This window comes from Globicephala melas, chromosome 2 (assembly GCF_963455315.2).
Source record: "Globicephala melas chromosome 2, mGloMel1.2, whole genome shotgun sequence".
NCBI lineage: Eukaryota > Metazoa > Chordata > Mammalia > Artiodactyla > Delphinidae > Globicephala > Globicephala melas.
The window spans coordinates 138,270,912-138,286,989 of NC_083315.2; the positions used below are offsets into that span (position 1 = coordinate 138,270,912).

The 16,078-nt window shown below is 42.6% G+C and overlaps 1 protein-coding gene across 6 annotated transcripts in view; it reads left to right on the forward strand.

The window, feature by feature from the left end:
• Positions 1 to 16,078, forward strand: part of SYT16 (synaptotagmin 16) — a 274,427-nt gene that overhangs the window by 205,616 nt on the left and 52,733 nt on the right. For all 6 annotated transcript variants that reach the window (XR_009563141.1, XR_009563140.1, XR_009563142.1 and 3 more), the window contains exons 3-4: positions 5,355 to 5,567; positions 10,790 to 11,046. Coding sequence is in view for 3 of the 6 variants with exons in the window: in XM_060294878.1 (XP_060150861.1) it covers positions 5,355 to 5,567; positions 10,790 to 11,046 (470 nt within the window). In the remaining 3 variants the exon portion in view is untranslated. The remainder of the gene's footprint in view (positions 1 to 5,354; positions 5,568 to 10,789; positions 11,047 to 16,078) is intronic.

The window sequence follows — 16,078 nt, forward strand, 5'->3', positions numbered from 1 at the left end:
AGTTTGCAAGTCAGACCCTGCGAGAACAGGCATTCTTCCCTTTGCATGTAAATGCGAGGCTTCCTAGAAGGGTTTCCACATAGGGCACTGCCATGATGAGGCATAATAATAATCGTTAACATATTTAGCATATCATATGTCAGGCATATACTAAGTACCTTTACATGGTTTATCCCATTTAGTCCTCTCAACAACTTTAAGAAATAAGGAATATCAAAATAAGGACCCTGAAGTTCAGAAAGATTAAGGAACTTGCTTAGATCTTAGACCAGCGAATAGAAGATCCCAGATTCAAACTGAGGTAGCTTGACTCCAGATTCTGCACTCTTAACCACTCTAGCCTTCACTGATGTTAGACTGACAGGCAGTTTCTGTGGCACTGGGGTCCCACCTTCCTGTCTCTTAATTGTGGAAGATGAAGATGGCATTTCCTCTGCCCCTCTTTACCAGAAAAAAAAATTCACTAAACATCAGAGGCAGACATGTTCCGATGGCACTGCTGTAGAGACTTGATATTGATGTGTCTACAGATAACTCTCTTTTTCTGTCAAAGTCATGAACTTCCTGCCAGTGCAAGAAGCCCACAGTGGCAACTCAGTACTGTGTGAACAGAGGGATGGAGCTGGATGGCTGTGCATCAGAAAGATTGCAGAAGAGTCTGACTTCTCTTTGGTGGTAGCTACTGAGGGGGTGTTTAAGATCTCCTGCATTCTGTGATTGAGTGAAATGCACAATCTCAACTTCAAGATGTGTTCACATCCATGACATTTGTGCAACTTTTTCTCTGTTGTTTTAGCAAGATAATTAGATAAAGAGATTAAGTGTTTTGTTTTGTTTTTTCGGGTACGCGGGCCTCTCACTGTTGCGGCCTCTCCCGTTGCGGAGCACAGGCTCCGGACGTGCAGGCTCAGTGGCCATGGCTCACGGGCCCAGCCGCTCCGCGGCATGTGGGATCTTCCCGGACTGGGGCACGAACCCGTGTCCCCTGCATCGGCAGGCGGACTCTCAACCACTGCACCACCAGGGGAGCCCAGAGGTGAAGATTTTATTACAAATTTCCATCATGTCCTTTCCCAAGTGCATATCTTGAAAGGGGTTTGAACTTGGTATTTATACAGTGTTTCAGAAAGTACTATCTTATGTCTGAAATAAGTGCTACAACTTAGATGAGACTTTGTGATTTTCAAAGATCTATGTTGAATGAAATCCAGATCAGCTATTTAGTTGTTGACAGACTCTTACAAGGCAAGTAGCAGCTGGGATCTTTCAAAAAGGTAGGAGTCAAAATTTAAATTTGAGAAAATAACCGACCAGTGAGAGAGCTTGGAAAATAATGTGGCAAAACCATTGACCTGGAAACCTGGAGACCTCCGTTTGGTCCTGGCTTGGTATAACCATGGGCAAATCAGTTTGCCTCTTTGGGCTTTGGTTTCTTTTCATGAAAATGAGGGAACAGATAGATGCTCATGAAAATCCTTTCTAGTCCAACTTATGTGATTTTATCATCTTAGTGACCAAACGCAGTTGTATAGATTTTAACCTGGATTTTCTTCCTTGAAGAAGCAGATGGTAGAGGGAGCATAATGTAGTCATTAATAATATTGACTTTGGAGCAAGACCACCTGGGTTTGAATCTTGGTTCCACTATTTATTAACTGTTATGACTGTGGCAAATTACTAACCTCATGGTGCCTCAGTTTCCCCATCCACAGAATGGGGATAATAAAGTATTGACTTCACTGGGTTATTGTAAGGAGTAAATAAGTTATCATATGTAAGATTCTAGAACAGCGCCTGGAACATGATAAATGCTTTATATGGGATTGTTTTTATTGTTATAATAGCACCACTATTGATTCCTGTTGCTGCTCAGTGGTTTCTAGGAGAGATGGTAGGTTTCCTTTTTAAACAGAGAATTCCCTGAGATCTTTGGGGACTCAAGTTTAGCATAACATGTGCAGTTGCATTTATAATCCCACGAGGAGCAATGGGCCAGTTATACTGCAGCCTGAGTGTGTTCACTCTCACATGGACTGACTCTTCTTCCCACTGCTCTTCTCTTCTCACAAAGGAAGCAACCTCTTGGCAGATTTCAGGGTGGAAATGGTAGAACCCTCTCTCACCTCACTCTGAAAAGTAAGCTAGATATGGCTCTAGTGTCCTGATGCAATGATGTTTGATGATATGTGCAGTGACTAAGAACAGAGATTCTATGTTCAAGTCCCAGCTTTGTTACTTTGCTAACTTTGTTGCCTAGGGCAAGTCACTTAACCTCTCTATGCCTCTGTTTCCTGTCTCTAAAATGGGAAGAATGATAATCATCCCTACTTCATGGTGTTGCTGTGATGATTAAATGGGATAATATATGCAAAGTACCCAGAAGGTGCCTGGCATATAGTATATGTTTAGTAAATGGGAAGCATTATAATCACTGTTATGATTCTTATATCGAGTGAGGAGAATATGTGCTCTGTGGCTGATCAGTGACTCACTGAAAAAAAGTCAAGGACTACATGCTGGTAAATGAATGAATTCTAGTTCCTGATTTTATACATGAGGAAATACCCATGGACTAACTCACTTAATTTAAAATTGAGGACTTTTGACTATTTACATTTTTAAAAACTGGCCTAGTAATACAAATGGAATGGAATATCAGAGTTGGAAAAAGTGCCAATGGATGTCTAATCCAGCCACTTCACAATGCATGTATCTCCCTGAGTATCTCCCAGGTGCTTAGCTGGTCCTATACTCTAAAGGTGGAGAGAGTTTAGTTTTGGTCCCATTCGTCTCTGGGTATCTTCCATATGTGATGGTCCATCCCATGCCAGAGCACTGTGCCCAGCACGTTGAGACGTGAGGAGACTGCCCATTGTAATGGCATTCTGTTGAGACAGCAATGGAATCTTTTCTAACACTTAGCTTTTCAGGTCCTACCATGGGGCTGGTCACAGCCAACAGTAGAATTGAGTGAGCTGAAAACAATATTATGCTCTTATGTTCAGGGATCAGCTGCTCCATAAAAGAGAGAAACAGATTGAATGTTGGTGCCTGTCAGGTAGAACGTTTGGAGTCGGAGAATTTAGATCTAGAAAAGATCTGGGAAATTATCCAGACATTAAAAGTGAAGGTATTTCTTCCACAAATGAAGAAACAGGGTCAGAGAGGTTAAGAGACTTGGCCACATAGACTCAGCTAGCTAATGTGAGCACAGAGAATAAGAGTTCTTTCTGCCATCTCTCTCCCATTCTCTGGCAGAGTGTTTAGAAACGTGGTCTCTAGAGACAGGCTGACTTGATTCAAATCTTGATTCTCCCCTTCCTGGCAGTACGATCTTCAGCCAGTTGTAGACTTTTCTCTGCCTCAATTTTCGTACTTGGAAAATGGGAACAGTAATAGGGGTTTTGTGTGAGATATGTGTAAGGCGCGTAGGACAGCGCCTGGCACATGAAAAGCATTCAGTCTGTTATAATTACTAATTTCCAAAGAGCCTCAGGAAAATCAACTCTTAAGCCAGAGAATAAATGTTTTGGCCAGGCTGGTGTTTAAAGTATTTTCTCTCACTTAAAGTATTGCTTTTTAATTTCTTCTTAGCCTCTGATTCAGAAGTGATCTTCAGGACCCATCTGTGAATTAACACCCATATCCTTCCCAGGAGCCACTGTGTGACTTTTGGATGGAAAGAGTAAATCTTTAAAAAATAATTCCCCATTATTTATCGTTTCCAAATCTCACTCAGCAAATGTTTACAGAGTAGCCTGCCACGCGCCTGGCACAGAGATAATGCCTGGAGGGATGCAAAGGTGGGCAGTCTGATGTGCCCCTTACCTTCAGGGTGTGTACAGGTTAGGTGGAATGGGCAGCAATTAAATAGGTAATTCTGCCACAGAGCTGGAGGGAGCACTGACAGGACAGGACAGGGAGTGATTTCGCAGCATGTGGAAGGAGCCTTAAGTCCCTAAACTTGATTTAAGGGGTCAGGGAAGGACTCTCTGGAGGAAATGATGTCTATGCTGAGACCTGAATGGTGAGCTAGATTCTGGACGAGTCTAGACGGGGCTGGAAAAGCATATTCCAGGCACAGGAAAGCATGTGTGAGTGTTGTTGGGGAGCGGGGAGGAGCGCTCAGGGTTTTGGGAGAAAATACTGGCTATTCACCAATCTATTCAACATTTAACAAGTGTTTATTAAGTACTTACTATGCAGCAGGCATTGCTTTACATACCACAGAGACATCAGTTAACAAAACAGGTAATGTCTTTATTTTCATGGAAGTTATGGGGGAGAAGAAAGAAAGAAAGAAAGAAAGGTGGTAGGTACGGGAACAGAGCTGCTTCAGGTAGGAGGATGGTCAGAGAAGTGTTTAGGTTGAAGTGTCAGTCAAGCTGAGACCTCCGTGGTGAGAGGAGCCAGCCAGGTAAACACCTGCGGGAGGGGGAGTTTCAGGTGGAAGGAGCAGGACAGGCAAGGGCAGAACTGATCATGATCACGGCCTGCTGGAGAAACAAAGAGGACAGAGCAGTGTGCTGGGGTGGGAAAAGTGGTGCGAATAATTTAAAGGGTGTTTGGATTGAGTCATTGGTGCTGAGAAAGGCATTTCTAGTATAAACTAGTTATTTATTAACTTTTTAAACCCATACAGTGTGGTGTCACTTGTCAAAACTGGAAGTTTGGGGAAGATCTCAGTTGCTGATATCTCTTTTCTGAAGTGGGGCTTGGCTCTGTATGTTTTAATAACTGAGGTGAGGCGAAGAGAGTATTTTCCGTCATCATTGACTAGAACTACACATAAGGCACAGGTGCAGATTGCTGTCCTGTTCACAGTCATGAGCACATGCCAGCAACATAACACATCAGCAGGGTGCCCAGCTCAATAAGAGGGCTCATTATGTTAGTCAGGGGTGTCCCAGTGGTTTCTCTTGGGTCTAGCCGTGTACTTCTAATTACCCTCCTGAGCTTTCTTTTCCTGTTTCATTCCTGTGGACTCAAATTTGTGTTTCAGAAGTGCTTGGAGGGCTTCCCTGGTGGTGCAGTGGTTGAGAGTCCGCCTGCTGATGCAGGGGACGTGGGTTTGTGCCCAGGTCCGGGAAGATCCCACATGCCGCAGAGCGGCTGGGCCTGTGAGCCATGGCCGCTGAGACTGCGCGTCCGGAGCCTGTGCTCCGCAACGGGAGAGGCCACAACAGTGAGAAGCCCACGTACCGCAAAAAAAAAAAGTGCTTTGAATTCTTTCTACCCAGGTTCAGTCTGCTTTGATCCAGACTGATTGACCATGTTCTTCTATCTCTCTGGATTATCTATCTCTGTTTTCTCATGGGCCCCGCAGGAGACTCATTGCTCTTGTTTGCTTCCAGTTAACACCTTTGGAGTTGATGAGAAGCTGCCCACATCTTCTGACAGCGACGAGGAGGTTATCAAACAATTTGAGATTTCTGTGCCCCGGTCCCAGAGTTTCCGCTCGGGAGCATCTGAGAAAGGAAAGCAGACAGGACTGGAGCATAAACCAAAACCCAGCCGCTGGCTTTCCACCCACGAAGAGGCCAGCACAGAAGTGTCTGCCTGCAAAGGTATTCTTTGCATCAAACCTTTCCTTTATCTAGACCCGGGATGTCTAATGGTAAGAACGTTTTTGAGTCACTGCACTTGCATCTAAGAGTCCAGAGAGGAAAAAGAAAAATAGGGCAGGACCCAGAGGCTGGGACAGGGCAAAAGGGCTGCTTCAAACCTCACAAGCAGCCTCGTTGCAGAGAGAAAGGATCAGACGTGCCAAAGTCTTGACCCCCACTTGTGGGATCCCTTCCTTTCTTGTAGGTTACTGCTTTGTACAGTTTGAACACTAACGACTATAACGGTATTTACCAAGCTTTGTAAAATCTTGTTGCCTTCTGACGAGGACAAAAATTTTACATAGCTGTCTGCTGACATTGCACTTCTGTGCCTTTCCTCCCATTTGGAAACGTAGAGTCTATTTTCCATATATCTATGTAACCTCAGATTTTTGAAGCCTTACTTTCGATAGTTTGTAATATTAAAACAGTAGGTGTGTTTTATCTTCCAAATAAAAATATGTGTTATAATAATATTAAATAACCTTTTTCAAACAACACATGCCTGGCACACCCTCCCTCATTCCCCGTAGTTTCTGGACCCCAGCCCGTGTGAGAATTCATGGGTCAGAGCAGGTTTTACGCCAGCCCCCATCTTCATCGTAAGTTTGCCTTTCACCAAGGGAGAGGAGGACACTCAGAGGTAGGGTGAGCACAGCCTGTGACTGCGGGTGGGCCTTGTCAAGGGTCCTTCTCCCTCCCCACCATGCACACAGAAGAACCTAGGAAAAGAACAGTATGATATTTCTTAGTGCTTTCCCCAGCGAAGGTCAGGCATCTCTCCAACTCCTTTATGTCCAGAACCCTGAATAGGCACAGGACGTTGGAACAGGGAAGGGTCTGTGAAGTGTATTTGGTAAAAAGCCAGAGAAAATGTCATACTGTCCACTGTAGTGACCTGGTCTAAATGACCTGGGTTCTCTAGTCTTCTTCTTTCCATTGGGCCTGTGGTCCGTCCAGCCAATGGGGGCATAGTTGATCTTCCTTGTTTTTCAACACTTAGTAGTAGAAAGACAAAAAGGAGAGTGCAGGATTGAGAGAAGGTAACAGAGAAGAAATTTCTGATTTGGTGATGTGGATGAGGCAGGGGGAAAAGAGGAAAATTAATAAAAAGAACCCTATTTTTCAGCAGGAATATAATAATTTGCTGACCATCATGTAATTTTACTTATTGGCATGGGCCTACGTAACATTTTACTGCTCTCCTTTTTAGCCCCAGGTAAGCCAGGAGATAAACTCCCGATGTAACCAAAGCACAGTAGCAGTAGCTAATGGCCCTCTGTCATCTCCTCACCCCCTCTCCTGTTTTCTCTTTCTCTGCTGTTACATCACAGCATTCCTCTCTCTCCACTGAGACGGCAAATGTTAGCTAATGAAAGTTAATAGCAGCTGATCCCCTACAGTAGCTTGTTTAATTCTAAAGCTAATGGCCCCATTTCCCAGAAGCCCAAGTGTCTAGATTTTGATTTATACAAATGGCTGCTGTTCTGAGAGTTCTCACAAACACTCTAGCCCTCACCCTTCCTGGAATTAGCAACAACTTTTGTCATAACTGGTGCAATTCTGAAGTTTTTGACAGATGGTGATAGAAAGGCTAAATTTTTCTCTATCGGGATGGAGGAAAATGTCCACTACATTCAATGAATTACCTGTAGATTTGGAAGAAAATCATCAGGATTTTCATAGGAATGATTAACTGTGTGCTAAATTTTAGGTTATCAAATGCCATGGAAATGTTAATGTAATTTTTATTGTATGAGTTTTTTTTCTGTGTCCTTTTTTTTTGTTCATCTTTAGATCAGTGAATTTGCATCGGCAGTAAAGAATAAGGAAAAGATTAAGCATGAACCCCAGAGAGGATCTGTTTTTTGGTGCCTATTCTCTTATCTATTTAGTTATTTTTCCCTCTACCTTAAACACAATTTTCTAAGATCAAATTTAATTGTAGACAATTGTTTCACTTAAAAAATGCATTCAAAATGTTGGACCAGTGAAATTCAAGGTCCAAACCCACGTAAAAAATCTTCATATTCCAGGCAAGTTCTCTCCTGTCTCACATATCTGATTTAGTGTTATTGTGCATTCATTGTCCCTGTATTCCTGATAATGTCAAAGAGGGTTTGAGCCAAGTGATCTGAATCAGAAGTTGTGCATGAGGTCTTTACGCACGAAAGGTGGGCTGCAGAGTAATAGCCCACTTATTGGGCTTTTTGTTTGTTTGTTTTGAGCAAAGCCTTATTTTTGCTTGTGAAATATTTAGTTCTTAGGGTGTTTCATAGAAGCTAGTCATTACCTTCCTGGTGTCATTTAAAACAGGTCAATCATCCCCAGAATCTGTGCTCACTTTTGTTTAGGATGGTGTATCAAGCAAGATTGTATCAATCAGATATGAAGGGGATTTCAGGGTGAGATAGATATATATATATATATATATATATATATATATATTATATTTCAAGAGATTTATTGCAAAGAAGTGACTTATGCGATTGTAGGGGCTGTGTAGGCCACTGGAATACGCAGCTCTGAAATCCACAGGACAGGCTGCTGGGAAGGATAGGCTGAAACTCTCAGGAAGGAGATGAAGCTTCAGTCCATAGATGAAATTGCTTCTCCTCCAGGGATGCCTAAGTTCTCCTCTTAAGGCCTTTCAACGGACTGATTATGTAGTATAATCCCCTCTACTGAAAGTCAGTTGCTTAAGGGCTTTAATTACACCTACAACATGCCTTCACAGTAACTCCTAAATTACTGTTTGATTGAATAATTGAGGCCTATAGCCAAGTTGACACGTAAAACTGACCATCACAGATGGTTAGCAAAAGTATTGGTATATGGGTGATGGAGGGAGGGGTCTGGGAGTAGAAAGAAAGTAATTGGATAATAGGTTTACACTCCATCAAAATGGGATATGAACTAAAAACGTTCCTCTACTAAAATAAATATGGTTGATGTGACATACTTATGCCCTGTAATTTCTAAGAAGCCAGGATACATTTCTCGACAGGCAATTACTTTTCCATATGTGTTTAAGGTGACATGACCTTCTTTAACTTAAAGCACAGGAAGACTGCTTTATGTAACAGTGAATCACCTTTCCCCTCACCCCTCCTTGCAACTTGACTTGTCCCCCAGATTTGCCTTTCTAATTCATTCCTTGCTTGTCTGTCAAGGAAAATGGTTTGTTACATTAATATAGTTCTTATGTTTTTCAGTTATGAATAGCTTTTCAAGGCTTTAATGTAGCTTTTGAAAATTCCATTATTACTGATCTAAGTATTATCACCGTAGGAGTTGAAGTCATGAGACAATTTTATGGGGGTAATTTCTTGGCAAAGTTAGATTTTGTGCTGAGATCCTGCTGGGTGCTACACACGTTGATGAATGACCCACTGTTTAATAGGACATTTTAGTGTTCGTGTGTGTGAGGAATGGATGGGCTAATTAGAGCCTGAGAGAAAATTCTGCTTTGTGTTATGGGGTTTTTGCATATGGAATACCCCTCGTTCTGTCATTTTCTGTGGCCATTTTTAAGGGCGTTTGCCAAATAACGGAAAATGTGAATGTAAAGATGTTAGGTGCCCTATGACAGAGCTTCCAAGAGGCCTGAAATGAGTTATTAAGAATAACAGGGCAGATGGGGAACATCTCAATGGCTTGCCATGGTTTGGCAGAATCCCAAATCAGGAGTCTGAAGTTGTGCCCTGAAAACCAAGTCTTCCCAAAGATGTTTTTATATGGTCTGCATAGGGTGATAACGTATTTTAAAATTTGGGTGTTTATTGTAGGTGGGTCATATATTGTCTGCTAAACCACTGTCACCACCACTCGATATTGCTGAACACCTGACTGTTTCAAATATTTTTTATCTGCCTAGCATTTAAAGTTATTTGAGATTTAGTAAAACCCAGTGGTAGATAAAGACTATGCAGTATACAGATGTGGCTTAGCGCCTTCAAGGACGTTATGTTTTAGCTCGGATTTTAAGACCAACTATGGGAGCAATTGCTATCATACAGTGTGTAAATAAGAGCTGAATTTACCATATATACTTTGTCATCCTCACTAATCCTGTCTGTATCTCTAATTTTCTATCATCCTGGGATGGGGCCCACTGGAGAAGAGTAGAGGCCCAAGAGATACGACATCGTTGTCTACTTTCTGGATGTGGAAGCAAGTTAGGGTGAAAGCTGTTGCTTAGGGAGACCCTGTCAGTTTTTCCTTATTATCTGAGGGTAACCTGGACACTGAGGAAGAGGAAGGGGATGAAGAGAAAGAGAATAGGATGACACGAAGCCTGAGAAAGACACTGAGCCTGAAGGAGTCAGGGAAGATTCAGGAGTTGTTGGGGCTTTGGATGGACAGGAGGAAAGGACAGGAGGGAGGGCTTGAGGACCGCTGTGAACCAAAATACACAGCTAACATTTTCATGGACCTGTGAGACCACAGGTGTCTGTGAGTTGGGAGGTAGTATAGCAAATGGGATTTGCTGGGTTGGTTGAGGCCAGACAGGTCAGCAAGGCTAAAATTTATGGGAGGGCTGGTGGTTGCCAGGCAGATATTATTTCATGTGTCCACAATGACTCTCTGATGGCTTTTATCATCATTTTGTAGATAAGAAAACAAAGGTTAAGGCAGTTCAAATGTTGTTCAGGTTCTTAATGCAGAGCTAGGATTTAAACTCAGATCATATGAATCCAGGTCCAGTGTTCTTTCCATGGAGTAAGTAGAGAACTTTTTGCTTGAGAGAACCACTGAAGCCTTTTGAGCAGAGGGTGATATGGCGAACGTGGAAGAGAGACGGAAGAATGGTAAAGCCAGGAAAACATATGATCTCTATAGCTGATTACTATTCTTGCTTTCTAGGTTCATCCCGAAGGTCCTGTGGTCATTAGCTCCAACCAAATGCTAATGTGTTTATTTTATCCACATAATACTCATCCTTTATACTCATATTATTATAAAGCATTAAACCTTCTTGTACCCTACATAATGAACTAATGGGTTTCGATTTTATGGACCAAATTTATCTACCATATAGATGAAAGTATGTTTCTGCAGGTGTTGTCTAGTGAGTTTGTTTTTGCAGACTTGACTGGTGTAGTTGCTACTGCTCATTTTCTCTAGATAAAAAGGTGAAACATGATAATATATTTGAAAGAGTTTCCTTTTTGCAAATTTAGGTTTGGATGGAGCCAGCCAACTGACTTATTCTGAGAATCTGTCTTATGGCGAAGATGACCCCATCTCTGCCCACTCACAGTCCCCTCGTGAGGTGGGGGACACCAGGCACCATGGCACATCTCCCCAAGAGACCCGCGTGGTCCGCAGCCTCAGCCGGCAATCCACACAGGGCAGCTTGGAGATGGAGACAGCTTTTAATAACCGGAGATTTGAAGATTCCTATGCCACTGACAGCTCCTCCGTGTGGAGTCCAGAGGCAAGTTGTTTGTTTTCCATTTTTTTCTTGCTCGAGTATTGTGTGCTCTCTGGTTGGTCGTTCTCCTTCCCCTCCCCTCTCCCTTCCCCATTTTCCTTCCCCCCCGCTTCTTTCTCCCCTCCTCCATCCCTCAAGAAAAACTTTCTCCAAAAGAAGGAAGCATTGCTTTGAAGAACAAACACCTTAAGAGCCTTTAATGGAAATATATTTTTTGTTCAGATGACCAAGGCCCAGCCCTTATGTGTGCCAATAAAAGAATTATATATAAGTGGAATCTATCAAAATGGAAAAATAAAAAGAAGCATGGTGGCAGAATGAACCCAGCAGCCATCAGGCTTCTTTTTTATATATATAACGGGTTTTTAGTTCTTTAGGGAGACTGGATTATTTCCTTCGTGGTTTCAATTAAATGGAGTTTATTTTTATTTACACCAAATCTTGAGTTATGATTCTTTGCATGTGAGAATCATTCGAAAATGAAACTAAAATACAATGCCCCTGCAAATGAGATTATGCAAGATATCATGAGGAAGATCTTACAGTATGAGCGTATTTGTTAGCTCCGAACTGAATTGAAGATCTAGGCGATGGCATTAGTCTATCATGATCCTCTGGCCACTGACTTTGCTTTTTGGATAAATCTCTGATAAAAGACGCGTCGTCTAAATTTCTTTTTCAATTGAAACTTCCTCTCGAATATGCCTAAACACCCAGAAGTATGACTGGAGGTGACGATGATAGAAACAACCATTTTTGAGCAATTACTATGTGTCAGGCACCGTGATAAGAATTTACAAACATTGTTTTACCTTACAGGCACTTATGGTTATTCTTTATTAGCTAGACCCCTCTGATTATGATTCTGTGACATTAAGAGATATTAAATAGTGGTGTCTAGTACCTACTTTGAAATTAATTTTGATGAAATAAGTCACGTAACTCTATGAAACTTTTAATTTGTGCGAACAGAGGAAGGAGAAGGGTGGATGGATTTTGTTAGTATCAGTCTGACTGAGAAAAGAAACAGGACGCATCTCTTATTAGGACCTGGACTGTCATAAACACCAAATGCTCAAATGCTTCTCCAAATCAAGGAGAAGAAAAATAATCACAGATAGTTATGTTTCAAAGCCTGACTGCTAAGGCACTGGGGCATGTAGAGAGCGCCTAAGGAGATGGCACAGGTGCATGTGTGCCTGGGTGTTGTGTTACTGCTGAGGACCGGAAGTGGCCACACAGATAGGTGGCTTGTGGCTGGTTAAAAGCAAACCTTCATACAGAGACCCTCAAAGCTATCAACCTTATATGTTTTGTAAAAAAAATTGTGCTTCCCTACCAGTTTACTGCCAAGAGTCATATCACATCCCACACACTAACATTTAATGTTTAAAAATACTATTCTTTTTGGCTCTCTCGCCACAACAACAAAACGGAACTGTTTACCTGCCTATTGACAGTCTCTCCCCTTGATAACTGTACCATTAGCCTTGGAATCGCTTTCTCCAGGTAACCTCCCATTTACCTGCCTCATGGAGCTTTAGTAGAAGATTTGGTGTTGAGGGCACTAAATGTTCTCAGACTCCAAAAATACCCAGACATCTCTGTGTGCTCCATTCAACCTCCTATCTATTTTGAGACAAAAACTGTAATTTGGTGCTCCTACAGTAGAACCTCAGATGCAGCTCGGAGGCAGTTCCCGTAAATGCCTGCGTTGCAGGCTTAGCTCGCCTTTTAAGAATTGATTTATTTGCCTCTTAGCTGTATTAAGAAGCCTGTCTTCCCCTGCGTATCTGGCATCGGGAACACACTGTGGGTCTGTTTACTTTGGGCCACACAGATGACATTAACACTATCTTGCTAAAACAGAAAGCCTTTCGGTTTGATAGAAAATCTTTATATCTTCATGGGTTCTGACAATGTGACACAAGTATTCCCATCGTAAAGAAAAACCCAGGATACGAGAGCTAAAGGAATCATTTATTCTGCCTCAGAAGGGAACTGGTCATGCAGTGTGACTACCTGTTAGGCTGATGGGTTTGCAAGCCCTGCTCTTCTCTGCCGGAAACGGCTGTCGACTTTTTCCTGCAGACCTAAGGCTTGGCAGGGAAGACGATGGGAGGGTGGCTGGTGATTTTGAGTGCACAGAGAGGCAGCTGTCCCACTTTTCATCTCCGCTTTCCACTGATTAACTGATTGGCCTTGAGAAGTTAATTAAAATCTGCCAAATGGGGATAAAAATGAAGAGATTTTTGCCTCTCAGGAAGGTCAGATGGATTAGTGGTATTAACAGTACCCACAAGAGGAGCGCCTTTAGTTGCCTGGTGATAGGTAGAGTGTGTTGAAATAATTAATTGCTATAAAAATATCAGCCTTCACAAATCTTGGTCTCAGATCAGCCCAGGAAGGGGCCACAAAGCCCAGTTTTCACGGACCACAGCTTGGACTGTCCCCATCCAGAGCCTGGCCATTGCCTGGAGTGGCGTCAGATTCAAGTTTCGTAGGACAGTTATTTAAGACCCTTTCCCCAGGACTTCACCACAAACCTGCAGATGGAGTGAGCACTTATCTGAACAGAGAGCCTGATAGATAAGTGGGAAGATGCTTATTAACTAGGATATTTTAACCTTGGCATTGAAGTTGATGACAAAACTAGGAACTGTTAGTTAATATCAAGAGCAGGGGCCTAAAAGGATATGAAATTCAAAGTAGTGTGTGTTTCCAGCTCCCAACTTCCAATAAGTTGGAAGTTTCCAACTTCCAGTAAGATGTGTCCATCTTATCCCCTCTTCATCTCACACACTTACTATACTTATAAATAGCTAGGGTGAAAGGTTTGTGGGGGAAGAAGGTAAACATCATGGTTCCCTGTAAAGCTTGGGACTTTGAGCATTAATACTGGTGAATCCTGGGTAATTCTGGCTGGGCATATGATACTGGGGGCAAGGAGTTAAGTTATTTAGCCATTCTAAGCCTTAGTTTCCTCTCCCATAAAATGAAGATATTGAAATACCTACCTCATTAGGTTAATATGAATGTCTAAAAAGATGTTTCTGGGGCTTCCCTGGTGGCGCAGTGGTTGAGAGTCCGCCTGCCGATGCAGGGGACACGGGTTCACGCCCTGGTCCGGGAAGATCCCACATGCCACGGAGGGGCTGGGCCCGTGAGCCATGGCCGCTGAGCCTGCGCGTCCGGAGCCTGTGCTCCGCCACGGGAGAGGCCACAACAGTGAGAAGCCCGCGTACCACAAAAAAAAAAAAAAAAAAAAAAAGATGTTTCTTAGCTGGATTTCCCAAAAGCAGAGCCTACTTTGTTAGGACATGCAATTCCCGGCAACAAGAGTGAAGGACGAGGAGAGTGAGGCAGGGAAGGTAGAGCCGGTATGAGAATGTCTAATGGAGTTGGCTACCACTAATTGTGACTCATGGCTTGCTCTTGTGAAACCATACCCTAAGAAGCTGTATAAACTAGTCTAAGGACATCTGTCCAAGGGGAGAAAAATTTACTGCATGGGGCATTAACACCACCACCCCACCCCCCAACTCTGGACTTTATATACATGAGTGCCAAGCAGGATTCTGTAAATTTCCAAGCCTTTACATCAAAGGAGAGGCCTGTGGTGGGAGCTGAGAGTTACCTTGCAGGGGAGGGAGGCAAGACTTTGTTGCATTGTGCCAGGGAGAAGCCACTTAGAGCCCAGACAGCCTGTAGGGGAAAATGGAACAGGAGGGGAGGCCAAGAAGTTCTGAAGTGCATAAGAGTGGGCTTTTACAGTCCATAAAGGGTTTAGTGTGGTACCTGGCATAAGGGAGGGCTTAGTGGATGTTAGCTGTAACTACTTATGGTCCAGCAAGCAATATGGAGATGACCAAAGGTAGGCTAAAATAGATGGGAGTTTGAACGGAAGACTGTGACTTGGTTTTTGAGTTAGCCTAACTCCTTGGAGACTTGCTTCTAATATTATATCTACACTAGTCAGTTGTATTCAGAAGTCTCTATAGCAACCACTTTTATCACTTGAAACTAAGTACCTCTGAATAGAAACACTCACACATGAATGCATGCTCAGAGGAAAGGATGTAAAAAGCTTCCCTTATTTTGCAAGAAGCCTAAATTTTCGTGGTAGATTAATGTGAATCTTAAAAGAGAGGGCAATTATTAGATGTCTACTATGTGTCAAGTCCTTTAATTTTCACAGCAACCTTATAAAGTAGGTATCATCCCCCTTTTGCTGTTGAGGAAAACAGAAAGTGAGAAGGATTAAATAATTTGCCCAATGTCCTAAAGGTTGTAAGTGATGGACCTGGGATTCCTAAGCACGTCTCATTCCAGAGAACCATGCACTTTTTCACCTAGATCTATGGGAAAGTTTCATTGATGAACATGCATTTTTGAAGTGTATCATTATATTTTTAAAAACAAAGAGTTCTTTGAATTAGCAAAGTTGGTGTTCGGTTACATAAAGAAGAACTGCTTCTGATTTACAATAAGAATCAAACCAAAGTTTAGTTATGAGTAAGAGGCATGCCTTCAGAGGAAAAAAATCAAATTATGTTGACATTAGTAATAGTTTGTTAGAGGGTGGTTCATTATAGTAAAGTAAATGTAGTTCAGCTCAGTTTTCTCAGGGAGGTCATCGGATCTGACTGGCTGAGGTGAACTGCTGTCTAAAAGTGTATTTCATAATGAGGGGCCGTGTTTGAAAATAAGTAGTATCAGTCCAGCGATGGGAATAGATACCTATGGAGGCTGGTCTGAGCCGGGTATTTCCCCACATCTATTAAAACCTCACAACAACACTCTATCAAGCAGGTACCTTGATGCTCATTTTTCAGCTGGAGTACAGAGCAACTGGACTGTTTGGCCATGGCCAAAAAGCTAGTCAGTGGTAGAGTTATGATTTCAACCCAGGTGTTCTGTCTCCAGGGTTTAAACACTTGCTATTCCAAGAGTGATTTGAGTCCAGCTGAGACAGCCTTGTGGCCTGAGAAATGCAGAATCTCAGGCCTGACCCCAGTCCTACTGAATCAGAATT